The sequence below is a fragment of the Hyla sarda genome, chromosome 2 (genome assembly GCF_029499605.1).
Source record: "Hyla sarda isolate aHylSar1 chromosome 2, aHylSar1.hap1, whole genome shotgun sequence".
Classification (NCBI taxonomy): domain Eukaryota; kingdom Metazoa; phylum Chordata; class Amphibia; order Anura; family Hylidae; genus Hyla; species Hyla sarda.
This window is the reverse complement of record NC_079190.1, coordinates 218,509,738-218,529,733: the sequence shown is the minus strand read 5'-3', so window position 1 is coordinate 218,529,733 and position 19,996 is coordinate 218,509,738. Positions and strand designations below refer to the sequence as shown.

Below are 19,996 nucleotides of genomic sequence, written 5' to 3'. Positions count from 1 at the left end.
TTTGTTGCAAGATAAGAAGAAAGAAAAGTGACAAGCAGGCAAAAAATGACTAGCCTAGGTTCATTTGTAGTACAGAGCATATCTGTATACTGATAGGGACAGTTGACTTTGTACACCTTAGAATCTGGTCCAATTGACAAATTCTCTTTGTAATCTTCTATGATTACTTTGTGCAGGTGTATCAAGACAGTTGATGTGCAATTTGAAGCTTAAAACATTGGTGATAACAAATCAGAAAAAGATTGGAAAACATATAGGAAAGGTATGACAATGTATCAGCACTGTATCTGATATGAATATGAAATTGCAATAAAAATTGCAAATGAGTGTCATCTGACACATTGCCCTGTGAAGTATCTACTGTAGCTGCCAGAAGGAGGATGGAAAAGAGAAAAAAATAAAATAAAACTGCAGTACAGGAAAATAATTCAACAATCTAGATTTCTATAGGAATAGTGCATCCTGTCTCTTGATTTCCATCAGTCAGTCTTTGTACAAATAGAAATAATATTGGGCAGCTGTTTATAAGGCTGTATTTACACCACATTTGGGAATACAGCAGCCTAGATCTCGCAGTCAAATTTTACCCCTGCCTCCTCCATTTCCCTGCCAGAACCCATTCATTTTAGTGAGGTGACCGGAGTAAGCTATACCATAACTGGTCAAGACCAGTATATGGAGGGTTAATTTTATTAATATTATTATTATTATTATTAATAATTTAATCTAATAGATTCCCCTGGGGGTAATCCAATAAAACCCTAATTTCCCATTTACCTCTTTTATAAAATTCCCATATGCTTTATTGAATTCCTACACACTTTAAAAACCAATAGTGCTGTATACCCTTATTGTATTAGTATTTCAGTGCAATGTCTCTCTCTTACAGAACACTATCATTTGTACTGTTTTGATTGTAAGGAAGATCTGCGTGTGCCTGCAGGTGGAAGCAGTGTCTGCCGTTCTTATAGACTCCCTATAAGAACAGCAGACATGGCGTCCACACTAAGATGCCCGCCACCTCTTGGTAAAAGCTACTTACATAGCGAAACCTGTCAAGGGGGGCAGAGTAGGAGATTTTAAATAAGAATAGTGCTGAACCCTGAACAGAACTGAGTGTGACCTGCAGGCACACTTAGATCTTCCTTACAATCAAAACAGTACAAATGATAGTGTTCTGTACTCAAATACTAGTACAATAAGGGTATACAGCACTATTGGTTTTTAAAGTGTGTAGAAATTCAATAAAGCATATGGGAATTTTATAAAAGATGTATATGGGAAATTCGGGTTTTATTGGATTACCCCAAGGGGAATCTATCGGAGTAAGCTTTAGACTCTGGCCCATTTGGCAGCGATTATGTCCTCCAATCTTCTTGAGTATTATGCCACAAAGTTTACACATCTGAATTTAGGCATTTTGTTTCATTCTTTTCTGCAGATCCTCTCAAGCTTGTGAAATGTTCCATTTGATTGGAACCCAAAGTTGCTTCTACTCTTTTATGAATGTTCAGCAGATTTTTTGGGTGAAAGACAATAACAGAAAAAGAATAACATCACGGAATAGATGTTTAGCAGCCTTTACACGAGACTAAGGTTCAGCTGACCTCTTGTGAACTACAGAATGACAGTTTTTGGAGGTTCTAACATTGGTCCTGTTAGAATAATCTGATCAGCTACTATGAGGAGATCAGTTATAGACTAGACCAGGGTGAAGCTGCAGAAGTTGTGCATCTGGACTTTTAGAAGGCATTTGATACTGTGCCTCACAAAAGGTTAGTAAATAAAATTAGGATGCCGGGACTAGGAGAGGATATATGTAAATGCAGACAAGCAACTGGCTCAGTGATGGGAAGCAGAGGGTGGGGATCAATGGAACTTACTCTGGTTGGGTGACCGTTTCAAGGGGGTCAGTACTGGGCCCACTTCTTTTCAATATGTTTATCAATAACCTTGTAGAGGGATTACTGAGTAGAATCTCTATATTTGCAGATGACACAAAATTCTGTAAGGTGATCACCACAGGAGGATAACATAATATTACAGAGGGATCTAGGAAAGCTGGGTGCTTGGGCGTAGACATGGCAAATGCAGTTTAATGTGGATAAATGTAAGGTGATGCACTTGGGCTGTAAAAACAAAATGTACAATTATTTGCTAAATAATAAACCATTAGGTAAAACTACTACCAAAAAGGACTTGGGGGTATTTGTGGACAGTAAGCTCAACTTTAGTGCTCAGTGCCAGGCAGCTGCTTCCAAGAATAACAAAGTCATGGGATGTATCAAAAGCGGCATAGAGGCTTGTGACAAGAACATGGTTTTGCCTCTAAACAAATCACTAGTCAGACAACACGTGAAGTATTGTGTCCAATTTTGGGCACCTGTATATAAGGCTATGTTCACACAGCAGAATGTCTTTGCGGCATTCCATTGATTTTAATGAGATTTTCCTGCACTGTGCACACGGCAGAATTTCTGTGGCAGCAACATCTGCCGTGGACATCCTGATTCCAGCGTCTGCAAAAACATTGAAACCGTTCAATGTTTTTGCAAATTTTTGTGCCAGCATGTTCTGTTGGTGCTCAGCTGTCTGTGTAATGCCTGCAAAGATTTTCTGTGTGGACATTTCATTCTGTGAACATAGCCTAAGAAGGACATGGCTGAACTGGAACAGGTGCAGAGCAGTGTGACCAATTAATGGTATGGGAAAATGATTAGGGATGTCCCGATACCGATACTAGTATCGGGGCCGATACCAGGTATCTGCATGGTATCAGGGACTCGTCTAATGTCCCCGATACCAAATCCGATACCTGGTGTAGTGCTTCGCTGTCCCGTCCTCTGGTTCGCATCACTGCCGCAGCCCCATTCTCATCACTGCTGCTGCCCCGTTCTGCCGTCCGCATTATTTCGTCTTATGGAGGAGCACGTGACATACACGTCACTCGACTGCGCCTAGCGTAAGGCTACGGAGGAAGAAGAGTGACATGTATGTCACATGCTCCTCCTTAAGACGCCATAATGCGGATGGCAGTGATGAGAACGGGGCTGTGGAGCAGCGACACCGGACAGTGAGCAACTACAAAGGGGGGCTGCTGTCTATAGGGGGGTCTTGCTGGCTACAAAGGGGGCTGCTGTCTACAGGGGGGGGATCCTGCTGGCTACAAAGGAGGGCTGCTGTCTACAGGGGGGTCCTGCTGGCTACAAAGGGGGGGGCTGCTGGCTACAAAGGGGGACTGCTGTCTGCAGGGGGGGTCCTGCTGCCTACAAAGGAGGGATGCAGTCTACAGGCGGGGTCCGCTGGCTACAAAGGTGGACTGCTTTCTACAGGTGGGTCCTGCTGGCTACCAAGGAGGGCTGCTGTCTACAGGGGGGGGGGGTCCTGCTGGCTACAAAGGGGGGCTTCTATCTACAGGTGGGGGTCCTGCTGGCTACAAGGGGGTCCTGCTGTCTAATGTCTGCAGCTATCTATACTACCTACAAGGGGATACTACCTACTATTTAAGGCAATCTTACAGCAGAGTCACCTGCACTAACTTGAATTTATAGGTAGACAGTGCAGGTGACCCGGTTTCTACCGCTGCTCACCATGTGAACATCAGCGCAATCGCTCCGGAGACATTGGTCTCGCCGCCAATGCAAATTCCCTCTTCTGCCCAATGAAGAAGAGATAAATCTTGGCTCATAGTACAGCAGCCGCCTCCATTGTACACAACAAGGAACCCACATATTAGCATGGTAAGCAGCACCAGAGACCGGGTCACCCTGGTGTAAGATTCCCTTTAAAATAAAAGTACTCGTACTTTGTATCGGCGAGTGCTAGAATTAAAGTATTGGTACTCATACTTGGTCTTAAAACAATGGTATCGGGACATCCCTAAGAATTACAGCACCAAGACAAGTAAGAACTCGTTCACATTGCCGTCGGACACTATTTTTTCTCTGCTAAATTCCTGTAAAATTGCCGGATCACCGACGGACCCGATAGTGGTCGTTAGCATCTGACCCGTTTTAGGGTCCGATCGGCTCAAAAAAAAAAAAAAAAAAGAGCTGATGGGACCTTTAACGGGTCGGATGCGAACAGCAATGTGAACCTAGCCTGATCAAGCTTGGGGTTATTTAATTTGGAGAAAAGATGCCTTGGGGTGATTTGATCACAATATATAAATGGAGAGTACAGAGATCTTTCAATATGGAACTTTACTCATGCCTGCCATATCAGCTAAAATAGGTAAGCACAAGTCATAAACAAGACCGTCTACATTATTCTCTATTAATAACCTAATTCTGCCCTATATAAGGAAAAAAAAAATTGCAGTGCTTTTTTAAATATATAAAAAAGATAGTTGTACAGACAGGCCATAGAAATGTTTTCTAATAACTCATCTGGGACATTTTGTATTTTGAGTTATTTTGTTATAAATGGATGTAATAGTACAGATAGAAGTGTAGTGCTAGCTTTTTTCTATGCTTCTATGGCACATATCCTCAGCAGGCCTGCACTGTAATGTTAGGATCTTATGATGAATGTCTGACAAACAGGGATGATAAAACCACAGACATATCATTTAATGCATCAATAATACAGCATGTCATAGCCTTGGGATTGGATATACAGAGCATAGATACAATTTCTTTTCATTTTGATATTACAGCCAATGACATAATTTTTTCAGTGATTTACTGTAATATAATCATTGTTTCTGTTTTTATTTATTGCTGGGTATGTTAGAGGCAGGAGCCATAAACTGCACACCAAAGAAGCCAGAGATAGTTACTTCAAAATGTACCAGTGATTTATACTGTGTCCTTACAAGGGCTTAGGTTATCTTAGCTTAAGCATATTTGCTTTTAAGCTAAATGACAGCTTTGTATATAGTATTTCATATATATTTGAGATGTGTGATATAACCATGTCTGCTGTGCGGTTACAAAGAGTACAACAGCTCAAAGAACAGCTCAGTCAGAGCTTATAAAACCAATCAGTTTATTCTTTTTCTTTAACCCCTTAAGGACGCCTGGCGTATCCAAAAGCCCCCGTTTTAAAGTCCTTAAGGACTGAGGGCGCTATCCGGTCGGGAACCAGACCGGGATGCCTGCTGAAATCATTTAGCAGGCATCCTGGCACATCACCCAGGGGGGTCCTGAGACCCCCCCCCCCCCCATGTCGGCGATAACCGCAAAACCACCCCTCCTATCCCTGCTATTGATGGGTCAGAAGCGACCGACCAATAGCAGATCGGGGGGGGATTAAAGTTCGGTTCCCACCTTGCAAAACTACAACTCCCAGCATGGTGAGACAGCAGTTTGCTGTCAGGGCATGCTGGGATTTGTAGTTTTTCAACATCTGGATGGCCACAGTTTTGAGATCACTGTGCAGTTGTCTCTAAACTGTGGCCCTTCAGATCTTGCAAAACTACAACTCCCAGCATGCCCACACAGCAAACAGCTGTCTCGCCATTCTGGGAGTTGTAGTTGCGTACCTCCAGCATGCCCTTCAGCGATCAGTACATGCTGGGAGTTGTAGTTTTACAACAGCTGGATGCACACTGGTTGGAAAATACTGAGTTAGGTAACAGAACCTAACTGAAGGTTTTCCAACCAGTGTGCCTCCAGCTGTTGCAAAAGTACAACTCCCAGCATGCACGGTCTGTCAGTGCATGCTGGCATTTGTAGTTTTGCAACATCTGGACTGCCACAGTTTGGAGATCACTGTGCGGTGGTTTCTAAACCGTGGCCCTCTATATCTTGCAAAAGTACAACTCCCAGCATGCACGGTCTGTCAGTACATGCTGGAGGTCCCTCCCCCCCCCCATGTGAATGTACAGGGTACATTCACACGGTCGGGTTTACAGTAAGTTTCCTGCTTCAATTTTGAGCTGCGGAAAATTTTCTGCTGCAGCTCAAACTCCTGGCGGGAAACTCACTGTAACTCACCCATGTGAGTGTACCCTAAAAACACTACACTACACTAACACATAATAAAGGGTAAAACACTACATATACACCCCCTTACACTGTCCCCCACCAATAAAAATGAAAATGTATCGTACGGCAGTGTTTCCAGAACGGAGCTTCCAGCTGTTGCAAAACAACAACTCCCAGCATTTCTGGACAGCCACTGACTGTCCAGGCATGATGGGAGCTTGGAACAGCTGGAGGCACCCTGTTTGGGAATCACTGGCGCAGAATACCCCTATGTCCACCCCTATGCAACCCCTAATTTAGTCCTCAAATGCGCATGTCGCTCTCTCACTTCGGAGCCCTGTCATATTTCAAAGAAACAGTTTAGGGCCACATATGGGGTATTTTCGTACTCGGGAGCAATTGAGTTACAAATTTTGGGGGACTTTTTCTCCTTTTACCCCTTATGAAAAGGAAAAGTTGGGGTCTACAACAACCTGTAAAAAAAATGTAAATGTTTACACTAACATGCTGGAATTGCCCCATACTTTTTATTTTCACAAGAGGTAAAAGGAAATAAAGACCCCCAAAATTTGTAACAAAATTTCTCCTGAGTACGGAAATACCCCATATGTGGGCGTAAAATGTTCTGTGGACGCACAACAGGGCTCAGGAGTGAGAGTGCACTATGTACATTTGAGGCCTAAATTGGTGATTTGCACAGTGGTGACTGATTTTACAGCGGTTCTGACATAAACGCCAAAAAATAAATACCCACGTGTGACCCCATTTTGGAACGTAACAAGGGGTATAGTGAGCCTTAACACCACACAGGTGTTTGACGAATTTTCGTTAAAGTTGGATGGGAAAATGAAGAAAACATTTTTTTAACTAAAATGCTGGCGTTAGCCTAAATGTTTCATTTTCACAAGGGAAAATAGGAAAAAAGCCCCCCAAAATTTGTAAGCTCACTTCTAGTAGTTTTCAAAATAGGGTCACATGTGGGGGGTCCACTGTTCTGGCACCACGGGGGGCTTTGTAAATGCTCATGTCCCCCGACTTCCATTCCAAACAAATTATGTCTCCAAAAGCTCAATGGCGCAAAATAGTATGCCGTGTGGGTTTTTTTTTTGTTTGTTTTTCTGGCACCATAGGGGCTTCCTAAATGCGTCATGCCCCCCAAAAACCATTTCAGCCAAATTCACTCTCCAAAATCCCATTGTCGCTCCTTCCCTTCTGAGCCCTCTAGTGCACCCACAGAGAACTTTACATCCATGTATGAGGTATTTCCTTACTCGAGAGAAATGAGGTTACAAATTTTGGGGGGATTTCTCTCCTTTTACCCCTTGTAAAAATAAAAAAATAAAATGGCTCTGCAAGAACATGCGAGTGTAAAAAATGAAGATTTTGAATTATGTCTTTTCTGCTATTCCTGTGAATCCCCTGAAGGGTTAACAAACTTTGTGAATGTCATTTTGAATACTTTGAGGGGTGCAAATCCACTTCGAAACTGAACTGGTTCCCGAAAAATTCAGATTTTAAAATTTTCGGGAAAAATTAGAAAATTGCTGCTGAATTTTGAAGCCCTCTGATGTCTTCCAAAAGTAAAAACATGTCAACTTTATGATGCAAACATAAAGTAGACATATTTTATATGTGAATCAATATATAATTTATTTGGAATATCCATTTCCCTTACAAGCAGAGAGTTTCAAGTTTAGATAAATGCTAAATTTTCAAAATTTTCATGAAATTTTGGGATTTTTCAACAAGAAAGGATGCAAGTAATGACTACAATTTACCACTATGTTAAAGTAGAATATGTCACAAAAAAATTCTCGGAATCTGAATAATCGGTAAAAGCATCCCAGAGTTGTTATTGCATAAAGTGACAGTGGTCAGAATTGCAAAAAAAGGCTCAGTCCTTAAGGTGAAAAAGCGCCCATTCCTTAAGGGGATAAAAACACCGTACAGTTAGGGTAGGGTCACGCGTAGCATATACACAGCATTTTTTACACTGCACAAAATCCGTGGCACTGCAGGAAATACGCTGCATATTCTCCTATAAGCAGATACTACTTGCAGCAGCCCTGTGTGTGTGCAGTGAGGTTAGAAGGGGGGCCCGTGTGTCACAGTCATGTGGGCGTGCGGGGCCCACCTCCAAACTGCACACACAGGGCTGCTCCGGATAGCCCTGTGTGTCTGCTCATAGGAGAATATGCAGCCGATTTCCCTATTTGCAGCGGATTTTGTGCATAAAATAAGCTGCTTATACACTATGTGTGACCCTACCCTAAAGGTACAAAATACAATTAGATGCCTTTACAACTTCCAGAGCTCTTTGTTTACTGAATGGCAAAAAATATGTGCATATATTAAAGCATAAGAAGCCTATTGGAAAGATTTCAAGTAAAAGTGTCCCTTTAGACTATTCCCATAGAAATGCTGAGATGAAAAACACATGGAATCTGGGAGGGATAATACAAAAATAAACATAGGCATCCATGGATTAATAACTCAAAAGTATGTTTATAGGAGGACCTTATGTATAAGGAGGACCTTATCAGCAGTGAGCAGTGCTGTGTTTGAACTTTGATATTTTTAACTAATGAAGGACAAGTAAACAGTGTGAACATGCACATTGTTAGCAGATGCAATATATGTTAAAAGAAAAAAAAGTGGGCAGTGGTTACCCAAGTGTACTTGGTCATAGCTAAAGCCATGCCACTGCTGAGGTGCACTGTCGCGCTATACTCTGGAATACATGCCTATATACTTTAAAGGGGTATTCCAGGAAAAAACTTTTTTATATATATCAACTGGCTCCAGAAAGTTAAACAGATTTGTAAATCACTTCTATTAAAAAATCTTAATCCTTTCAGAACTTATGAACTTCTGAATTTACAGTTGTTCTTTTCTGCCTAAGTGCTCTCTGATGACACCTGTCTCAGGAAACGCCCAGTTTAGAAGCAAATCCCCATAGTAAACCTCTTCTAAACTGGGCGGTTCCCGAGACAGGTGTCATCAGAGAGCACTTAGACAGAAAAGAACAACCTTAACTTCAGAAGCTCATAAGTACTGAATGGATTAAAGGGGTATTCCAGGCAAAACCTTTTTTTTATATATATATATATAGGTCAACTGGCTCCGGAAAGTTAAACAGATTTGTAAATTACTTCTATTAAAAAATCTTAATCCTTCCAATAGTTATTAGCTTTTGAAGTTTTCTGACTAACTGCTCAATGATGATGTCACGTCCCGGGAGCTGTGCATGATGGGAAAATATCCCCATAGGAACTGCACAGCTCCCGGGACGTGAGTCATCAGAGAGCAGTTAGACAGAAAACAACAACTCAACTTCAGAAGCTAATAACTATTGGAAGGATTAAGATTTTTTCATAGAAGTAAATTCAAATCTCTTTAACTTTCCGGATCCAGTTGATGTATAAAAAAAAGTTTTGGCCTGGAATACCCCTTTAAGATTTTTTAATAGAAGTAATTTACAAATCTGTTTAACTTTCTGCAGTCAGTTGATATATAAAAAAGTTTTTTCCTGGATAACCCCTTTAATTTCTAAATAATTTTTGGCTTGTATATTTCAGCACCCTGCTGCCAAAGCTGTTTAAATGCATTGTATACTTTTAAATAAAGTTTTCAGACCCTTTTGCCTGTTTTCACATTTTGTTATGTTGCACTCTTGTTTGTGCTAAGATAAAATTTCAAAAAAAAAGGTACCCTCCCATGATTTTGCACTCAATAGAGAATGAGAATGTTAAAACTCAATTTATTTTCAAGTTAGTTTTTTTTCATTTATTAAAAATGAAAAATTAGCTTAGACATAGTCATGGCCGTAAATTTTGGCACCCCTGAAATTTTTCTAGAAAATGAAGTATTTCTCACAGAAAAGGATTGCAGTAACACATGTTTGGCTATACACATGTTTATTCCCTTTGTGTGTTTTGGAACTAAACCAAAAAAGGGAGTTAAAAAAGCAAATAGGACATTAGGACATAATGTCACAAAATCTGTCATTTTGTATGCTGTTAAAAATGAATATTGGAGTGAAAATCACAGAAGAATTGTGAGAAAACAGTCACACACTGGTACAGACACTATATTATGAACTACACTAACCTTACAGCCCCTGTAGCATAGTCAAATAAAACAATTCTTGGAATACCCCTTTAAGAAGAAAATACCTTACTAGTGACGAGGAATATCGCTAATGGTCACCCGCATCTATCTATGTATTCAGGTTAGTGCCCCTGACCCTGCTGTCATTTTCCCTTTAACTTTTCCAACAATGTGGGCAAAAGTAACAAATGTTGTGCGTACATATATATTGTATGTATGCACAATACATGTTTTTCTGTATAGTAACAGTATAATGATAAGTAATATATGCTATTTCCGTGCACTTCTGTAGAATGCTCATGTTTTGGGGATTAAGTGTGCTCATAATAATGGGGCGATAAGGCTGATGCCATTATTTTCTTTATGCTCTTTGGCGTTCTTGTAATCTGCTTTATATGTAAATGCACTGAACAGAACAGTGATATTTTCATACTCTGCAAAGCCTTTTGTTATACGTTAATAGATGATGATTTGTGCCAGCACAGTAGCTGCCTGCATAAATCACTGCTGTATTCTGCTATAGGTAAATATAACTCCTAATAAATCATCTTGGGGTTATGATAATAAAGAGTAATAATTGGAGTAACCTGCATGACTCTTATTCCACAAGCTCACTAGAGGAGCACTAATTGTCTTTTCCGCTCACCAGGGGTAGTAATGAGATCTAATTGATTAGTGAGGTTTACATGGTAGACCTTGTTCACACAGTGTACTTGTGGCTGCATTTTAAAGCATTGGATTAAGCTTCGAATATGCTTATTTTAATTTTTATAAGGTGTTTCTCATTTAAAGTACATTACATTTAATGAGAAAACACTGCACAGTTCACAGTGGTTTACTTTTACTCATGTAGTTTTTACAGGCATAAAAGGAGGTCATAATTTAACAACTTGTATATGTATTCTGCTGTATTGTATTGGGTTGGATTCTGAAAAAAATATACTCCAAAGCTTTGAAATATACTTGCAAATGATAAAAACCTCTAAAATACATTTAAATGTATTTCAGGAATGTTTCTGCCTTGAACATACCCATTCAACCTAGGAGAGAGGTTTTTTTTCTGGAAATGGTTGAATTGTTTGTATAGTCCACAAATCTCAGTTCCAGTTCTACAATTTTATAGCAGTGCCCTGTTCATGCATATATTAAAGGGGTACTCCATCATAGTAACTGTGTTAGAAAAAAAAAAAAGCCACCACACTACCTGAATATGTTCCCTGTAAACCATCTCATCTGATATGCATGGCTCCTGTGGCCCCTGTTGTTATCTCTGGCTGCTTGATATTCTTTGCCATCCTTCACTACCATTGCCTACATCTCCCAGCAATCATTGCAGCTCTGCTTTGCCAGCTAGCTCACTCTCTGAGAGCAGTTCCCACCCTCCTGCTCTGTGCAGCAGAGAGAGGTTCAGTGCCTGATTGGCTGAGGCTGCACACAAACCTCCAAGTTCTTAGCACTAAAGGGAGCATGACTCCTCAGTGCAGGGCAGAAACCACATGGTCTGTGTCTATAAGGAGGGTGAGGGCTGCTTTCAGAAAGGGATTTGGACAGAGACAGAGTGGATTTCTGAATAATGTCATTCCCTAACTTCATGCATGTAAGTGACAACCAAAGAGGGGGAACTGCTCTATATAGCTAATGAATAATATTTAGACAATTAAATAATTGATGAGAGGGAAAGGATATGCTATGGGTTTAGTTCCCCAGAGTACCCCTTTATTAACCAACAAAGGCTTTGTTGGTACATATGAAAGTACATATCAAAACAAATAGATAGGCATGCGTATAGATTTAGAATAAAGCATAGATTTATGATCATATGATTCATTCTTATATGCTGCAGCAGTTTAGAAAGCAATTGGCAGAAATTTATCTTTATTGGGGCAAGGTGCGCTGTTCCTATCTCCTATTGCCAATGGTGTGACCCGGTGCTATCTGCCTCTATCTTTATAATACATGTGTTACTCTATAGTAATTCTGCGCTTTGATAGTAATTAGATAGCTATTAATTCACAAGTGCACACAGTGCAAGCTGAAAATGTATAATGTCAGCCTATTGTAAGAACACAGTGGCCAGTGTGAAAACTTGTCTCAATATTTATTTTAATGTAACTAGTGAGATTATTTATTTTTGTTTGGGGTAGAGAAGTCAAAAAACGGTCCTCCTAAGCATAAAATCGAGTTTTGAAGGATTTGCACCTCAGGTACCTATAGGTTGTGTTAAAATGCACAATATGTTGTTCATAAAGGTCAATATGTGATTGCAAATGTATTTTTCTGAGGTACCTCATTGGGACTTTGGCTTTACATTGCAGTTGTTATAATGGTGACAGTTGTCCTTTTTCATGCCGTCACTAATTTGCATTTCTGTTTTATTGCAGAGACTGTGTGAACGCAAAGCCTTAATTAGGAATATCTGTTGTAGCTGATTGGGAACTTGGACCCTGGAGACTGTGGTGGAATTTTCCCACACTGTTGCAATGGAGTGTGATTCTGGCCCAAGTAAAGACACTCAGACTGAGCTTGCTGAGAGAGTTGCTGCTATAGACGTGGATGAACAAGCTGAAGGGCAAAATGTGCTGTTTTCTGAAGATATGAATCGCTTGAGAAATAACGGTATGAGCTCTGAAACTAGTGAGGATGTGTTTCTTTCTTCTCAAGATCAGAGGGACTTAAGCTGTTTCCAAAGAGCCTCTTCTCGGCCTACACTTTCAAACAGAAAATTTTCTCTCCAGGAAAGACCTACAGGTGGTTGCCTGCCCTCTCAGAACCAGGCCTATGGTCCATATGCAACAGGTCCTGCATCACACATATCACCACGAATAGTTCGAAGGCCAACAATCGAGTCGAACCGGGTCTCTATCTCTGACTCTGATGTAAGTTGTTCTATTATTATATCAGTATGCCTTTTGTTAAGTAAACCCTACAGTTAGCTATATTACTTTTTCAACTCTCTTCGTTGTGGCTCTGATGACCTAAACTGAAAGCTGTCAGTTGGGGGGGTCATCAGATCTGTGGTTGGCCTTGCAGCCATAATACTGGCAAAAAATAAGCCCATAGTTAAACTGGCCTTAGTATTCATAAAAAAAGCTGCAATAGTGCAGACAAAGCTTACTAAGGGCCTTGACTCAACCTAGGTACTTGGCAAGGGGCCCAAACAAAAAACAAAGCATATGAACATACCCTAATGACAGTGTAATGCTGGTAAAATATTCTGCATTCCATGGTTAAAATGTATTAAATGGGTGCTCCTGGGAAGTTAAGAGAAATAAAAATGCCCCAAAGCCATCACAATACCTGTTCTGTGTCCCCTGTAGTTTTCCATGTGATTTTGCCAGCTCTTGGGATCCCTGTTTCTCCTAAATATTATTTTCCCTTGCTTGCAGCCCAGACTACAACTCCCATCTGTCAATGTGGCTCTGTGTAATGGCTGCCAGCCATTGCTCTATCTTTGTGCATGCTGTGTTGTGGTCAGCAGCACACACTACATGTCTATTCTTTCATACTTCCTCCCCCCCCCCCCCCCCCCCCAGCAATAAATCATGCTATGCTCTGAATGGCAGCAGTCAGTGAATAGATCTACAGCAGGAAAAGAACAACTTCTCTGCCGGCAAAATCCTCACACAGGGAGGGGGAGTTACATACATAGTTACATACATAGTAAGTATGGTTGAAAAAAGACATACGTCCATCAAGTCCAACCAGGGAATTGAAGGGAAGGGTGTAAGGGGATAAGGGAAAGGGATGTAGTTTTATAATTCTGCATAAGCATTAATGTTATTTTGTTCCAGGAATGTATCTAACCCTGTTTTAAAGCTGTTAATTGTTCCTGCTGTGACCAGTTCCTGAGGTAGACCGTTCCATAAATTCACAGTCCTCACGGTGAAGAAGGCGTGTCGCCCCTTTAGACTAAACCTTTTCTTCTCCAGACGGAGGGAGTGCCCCCTCGTCCTTTGGGGGGGGTTTACCTGGAACAGTTTTTCTCCATATTTTTTGTATGGGCCATTTATATACTTATATACGTTTATCATATCCCCCCTTAAACGTCTCTTCTCAAGACTAAACAATTGTAACTTCTATAATCGCTCCTCATAGCTAAGATGTTCCATGCCCCATCTTAGTTTAGTCGCGCGTCTCTGCACCATTTCCAACTCCGCAGTGTCCCTTTTATGAACAGGCGACCAAAACTGAACAGCATATTCCAGGTGAGGCCATACCAATGCTTTATAAAGGGGGAGTATTATGTCCCTGTCCCTTGAGTCCATGCCTCTTTTTATACATGACAATATCCTGTCTGTGAAGCCAGAAATCATGTGGTGTTTGTCTTGCAGGAGGTTGGGGCTAGTTTTATCGAGGGGCTTGCAAAGAGACAAACAGGATCAGATAATGAAGTCTTTCTCTCACTCCCTTCAGTGACAGCTGAAAAAGGAAAACTGCTGTATACAGCTAATGAATGATATTTAGACAAATAAATAGGTTAGTGAGAGAAAAAGTATGGGCTATGGGTTTAGTTCACCGGAGTATCCCTTTAATAAAAAATAAAGTGTTAATATCACATACATAAAGCAGAGTGCAAGCTCCTTCTACTTGGCTTGCATTTCACTTGCTGGCTTCATCTGCTGCTTGATATCGAGTTCATTCCTTCCTTTATGCAAAACATGTTACTCTTCTTTGCAAGAGTATCCATATCAGTAGCCTTTCCCATTCTAACCTAAAGAGGTACTCCAGTGCTCCAGCGTTCTGAACATTTTGTTCAGAACGCTTGGAGATGGAGATCGTGACTTCACGCTCTTGCCGTCACGCCACTTCCCCTCCATTCATGTGTATGGGAGGGGGCAATACGCCCCCCCAATAGACATGAATGGAGGTGGCGTGTAGTGACATCACAACCACTGCCACTAGAACTGTTACATGACTGTCTGCTTTATGTATTGTGTGGTAGGTCCATGAAGGGAGCTCAGGAGCTGAGCTTGCTTTATAGTGGCTTATGCTAGACATTACTGATCTGGGTGATTTCACGCATTAACCCTTTAGATGCCATGATCGTGGCATCTAAAAGGCAGAAAATAAGTGCCGGTTGCTCAGTGGAGATGATCGGGACACCCGCGGGTCCCTACCTGCCTCCTTTCCATCTGATGGGCGCTACAAGAATGCAGGCAGCAGCAACCTGTAGTAATGGGGTGCCGTTGATGTGATAAATGTGCATGATGTGATAAATGTGCAATTGGCAGTACAACGATGTGTGTGTAAAAAAAAGAAAGTAAAAAAAAAAAAAAACCTATGTATATCTAAAAAAAGGGTGTTGCCAACATGAAAAGTTTGGAAAGCTCTGCACTAACAGTTATCCAAATATAAGAATTTCCTCTAAAATCCCTAATTTTAAAAACAATTCCCTCGAAGAATTAATAGGGGAATACCCAGCCTTTTGACCCCACAGGTGTTTCATAGAATTTTGTAGCAATGAGTCGTGAAAATGAAAAATTACAGTTTATCACTGTGATTGGCCTTCCAGTGCTTCAGTAGATAACTGCAGCCATCACTATTGTGTCACCATGTCAGCTCACACAATTACTTTTTTTTTGTATGGCATTGCATGAAAACTGCTTCCCACCCATAACATATGTGCTTTATGGGCTGTAAAGGGGTTATAGAAGTTTTTATGTTTTGAAGAATTCCAACGTATTAGTTGGATTACCTGACAGTAAGAATATCACAAAGTGTATAGAAGAAGCATAGAGAGAGGTAGCTGTCAGCCAAACAAGCATTAGGCTGACATCTGTCTAATTTGCTAGCTATCCTAAGAGTCCAGTTACTTAGCAATGCTACCAACAGGGAAGATACAGCAATACACAGTACCCATTCAAATCAATATATTGGCCCAGATGTACTATTGAAAATCTGCCAGAATTTTTGGCTCAATTTTCAGCAAAAACCTGGCTTGCATGCTGTGCACCACAGTTACTGAGTTATAGACACTTTACTGCTGCATCTGACAAAGGGGCATGGCTTCAGTAAATTGGGTGATACTTTGGCAAAGGGGTATAGTTTAAGATGTTGCATTGTCCAAATTCTTACACAAGATTCTGGCACAGTTAATGGAGATGTCCGGTGCTCACTTTTCTTATTTTATCCGTTCCTGGCTGAAAAATAAAAGAAAACAAATTTTCTCTTACCTGCCTAGGCTCCCCCGATGCTTCAGTACAAGTGTTCGGTCCCCGGGCTGTATTCTTCTTACTTCCTGTTAGCCCGGCACGTCACACGGAGCTTCAACCTATCACCGGCCGCAGCGATGTCCCGCCTCGGCCAGTGATAGGCTGAAGCTCCGTGTGACGTGCCGGGCTAACAGGAAGTAAGAAGAATACAGCCCAGGGACCGAACGCCTGTACCAGAGCACCGGGGGAGCGTAGGCAGGCAAGAGAAAGCTTATTTTCTTTTTTTTTTTTTTTTTTGGAGCCTGGAACGGATACAATAAGAAAAGTGAGCACCGGACATGTCCTTTTAAGGCTAATGGTAATACTAAACATAGACTAGACAGCCTAAAGATGCTCCAAATTTAAACGGCCTGAACCACTTTGATAAAGCTGGCAAATTCTTAGGCCTCATAAACACTTGCAACATTGTTTTCAATGGGATTGTGTTGCTCTGTTCAGTCTGTGTTGCTGTATTGGCCTCATGGCCCACATGATCTGTTTATGGATAAGAAATGGTGGTTTATCATTTATACAATTTGAGCAACAATCTGACATTGTGACATTACTTATCTGTTTCCTATTCTAGGATTGTGTACAGTTGAACCAGTACAAACTCCAAAGTGAAATTGGTAAAGTAAGTATACACATTCTTTGTATCCACATTATTTAATTAGCCACGTTCATAATAATGTACAAACCTTGTGAAAACTTCACAAGAAAACAAACGTGACTGCATAGAAATTGCCATGCTGAGTCATGTTTATTGCGCAGAATTCATACACAGTTTGTATCTTTCAGTTTTAAGGTTTTATCCACAAATATTACATCAGTCTATAACATTCTACACATTTGCTATCCAACTGGTTTTCTTTAAGTTGTTGCCCCAGTTTACCACGTTTCTTTTTGTTCAGGTTTTTTCATTCTCTTTAAAACTACATTTTATGGTTCCTGTAGGCAAGCAGCTCGTATGAATGTATTTTGTTAGCATGCTCAGTGCAAATGTAATTTAAAATGCCATTGCCTCAAGATCCACTAGATAGAAGGTGATAAAACCTATATGTAGAGGCATTTAACCAATATACAACACTGTAAATGTTACTGTATCATATGCTGCTTCCAAAACATTCAGTCTAGTCTTTAGTGTATGAATACATATTTATAAAATAAAAAAAACATTTCTGGAGTCCATAGAATTATCCCCAATAAGATCGCTATATTGCAACTAATGTTTTACTTTAGTACATATATATATATATAAAGGTGGATTCAGCGTCTGGCAGTACAAAATGTCCATATGCAGTGCTCTGAGAAAGTAGTCAACCCCCTTAGTGTGTAAATTTTTTTCATTTTTGTTACATTATAACTTAAACATAAATTAATTGTTGTGACGTTTTGTACAGTTTAAATTACAAAGCATGTCTACCTCTTAGAAGGTGGTAAACATTTTTTACTGTTACACAATCAAAAATGAAAGAGAATCTGTCACCAGCACTAACCTGCTGTATGTGGATCATACGGATTTCAATGCCATTTTCCCTTTTTTTTTTTTTTTTTCCCCTCCCTACTTGGCCCCTTACCTGTACGCCCTTGCTGTCTGGTCCTAAACGCTGAAACAATAAGCTTGCTTCACAAGTGTTAAGCCTTTAGACACCTTTTTACATTTTACTAAAAAAAATAAATGAATGGATGAATGAAATTAATTTAATTAATCACCCAAATCAAATACACAGGGTTATAGTGCGGGTGAACTGAATTAAAATCATGTATCAGTCACCTGGATCTACGCTGTCGTTCCATAGATATACCATGTATTGGCCTTCATTGGTAATATGCTATTTCACGCAATGGAGGCAGGATCCGGCATACTCTGCATCCCTGCCTCTGTACCCTCTGCTCCGATATGCCCGCCAACCTCATGTTTACATTGCAAGTCATGAATATTTATGAGTTGGGTGGGCATATGTGAGCAGAGGGGATGAAGGCAATGATGCTGGGTATGCCGAGTCCCACCTCCATTACACAAAGCACGCAGTTAAAGGGGTACTCCAGTGGAAAACTTTTTTTTTTTTTATTAACTGGTGCCTGAAAGTTAAACAGATTTGTAAATGACTTATATTAAAAAATCTTTACCCTTCCAGTACATTTTAGCAGCTGTATGCTACAGAGGAATTTATTTTCTTTTTGAATTTTTTTGTCTTGTCCACAGTGCTCTCTGCTGACACCTCTGTCCATGTCAGGAACTGTTCAGAGCTTCATAGGTTTCTAATGGGGATTTTCTCCTGCTCTGGACAGTTCCTGATACGGGCATCAGGTGTCAGCAGAGAGCACTGTGGACAAGACAAAAATACATTTAAAAAGAAAAGAATTTGCTCTGTAGCATACAGCTGCTAAAAAGTACTGGAAGGCTAAAGATTTTTTTAATAGAAGTCATTTACAAATCTGTTTAACTTTCTGGCACCAGTTGATTTAAAAAAAAAAAAAAAAAAAAAAAAGGTTTTTCCACCGGAGTACCCCCTTTAACATATTAGCAATGTAGGCTAATACAGCACCAAACCAGGTGAGTAAAACCTAATTTTATTCCGTTCACCAGCACTATAACTGTATTTGGTTTAGTGCTGGTGAACCAGCTGTCATTTTTTTTTTTTTTTTTTATGTTTGGAAAGCAGTACAATAATAGAAAAACTATAAATACAAATTAGCTAAATTGCTGATTTTTTTTGTTTTGTTTCCCCTTATAAATATTTTTTTTGTTTCACTGTATAATTTATGGTAAAATTAAAGGTGTCTTTACACAGTACATTTGACACACAAAAAACAAGCCCTCATATGGATCGGTAGATGGAAACATAAAAGAGTTGTGAATCTTAAAAGGCGAGGAGGAAAAATGAAAATGCTAAAATGAGTGACATCAAGGCCAAGATGAGTTGTGTCCTTAAGGGGGGGGGGGGGGGGTTGAGTATTTATTTATTCTTTTTCAATGCCCTGTGACAATTTGGACAATTTTATCAAGTCTGTTACATGAAAGCTAGATTTAACTGTACTGTGTTAGTGAATTAGATGTTGGAACAGTAGCCAGAAGTCATTGTGCATTTTTAGTAATTGTTGTTAGAGTAATTATTTATTTATATTACTTTCAAAGATATTGACATTCTTGTTTTGGGCTGCTGCAAGTGCAGAACAATTTACATAGAAGTCTTGGCTGACTGCTGCAGGTGTAGGATGAGCCAGAGGCCAGTACAAATAGTTTTTCTTCAGCTACTGACTATATATCAGCCATGTTGTTAACAAATGTCTGTTCCAAAGTGTGAATCCTTGAATTACTCCTATTCCTAAGCTTCATTCTGAACTTCTACACATCCACTCTAATATCCCTCAGTAGCCAAGTCAGAGTGAAGTGATCTTAGTTGAGAATTTTCTGGTAGACTTAAAACAGCTAGATTCTTTCCCCATACAGCTTCAGAAACAGGTTTGCCAAGCTGAACTGACAAAAGCTATGTATCAATAGGTGTAAAACCGGTGGAGGGAGGCACCTTCCCTTTAAATATAGGTAGTTAGGGATGTCAAGGTGTTTGTGTGTGGGGTTACAAGATGGTGGTATCTGGGGTTCCTGCCTTCCCCCAGAAGTTGGAGCTTCTTACCATCTATTGACCAGGCAGCAGCTGTGTCAGAATGGACAAAAGAAGGAGGAGAAAAAAGCACAGAAAAAAGTCTCTGCTCACAATGGCTTCATTTCAATATTGGGATGTGAAAGCCCTCTTGGGAAGG

The 19,996-nt window shown here is 40.3% G+C and overlaps 1 protein-coding gene across 2 annotated transcripts in view; it reads left to right on the top strand.

Annotated features, from left to right (window-relative positions):
* CAMKK1 (calcium/calmodulin dependent protein kinase kinase 1) overlaps positions 1-19,996 on the top strand; it is a 261,847-nt gene that overhangs the window by 91,333 nt on the left and 150,518 nt on the right. For both annotated transcript variants that reach the window (XM_056556398.1, XM_056556397.1), the window contains exons 2-3: positions 12,422-12,916; positions 16,818-16,865. In XM_056556398.1, the coding sequence (XP_056412373.1) occupies positions 12,521-12,916; positions 16,818-16,865 (444 nt within the window). In that variant the 5' untranslated portion in view covers positions 12,422-12,520. The remainder of the gene's footprint in view (positions 1-12,421; positions 12,917-16,817; positions 16,866-19,996) is intronic.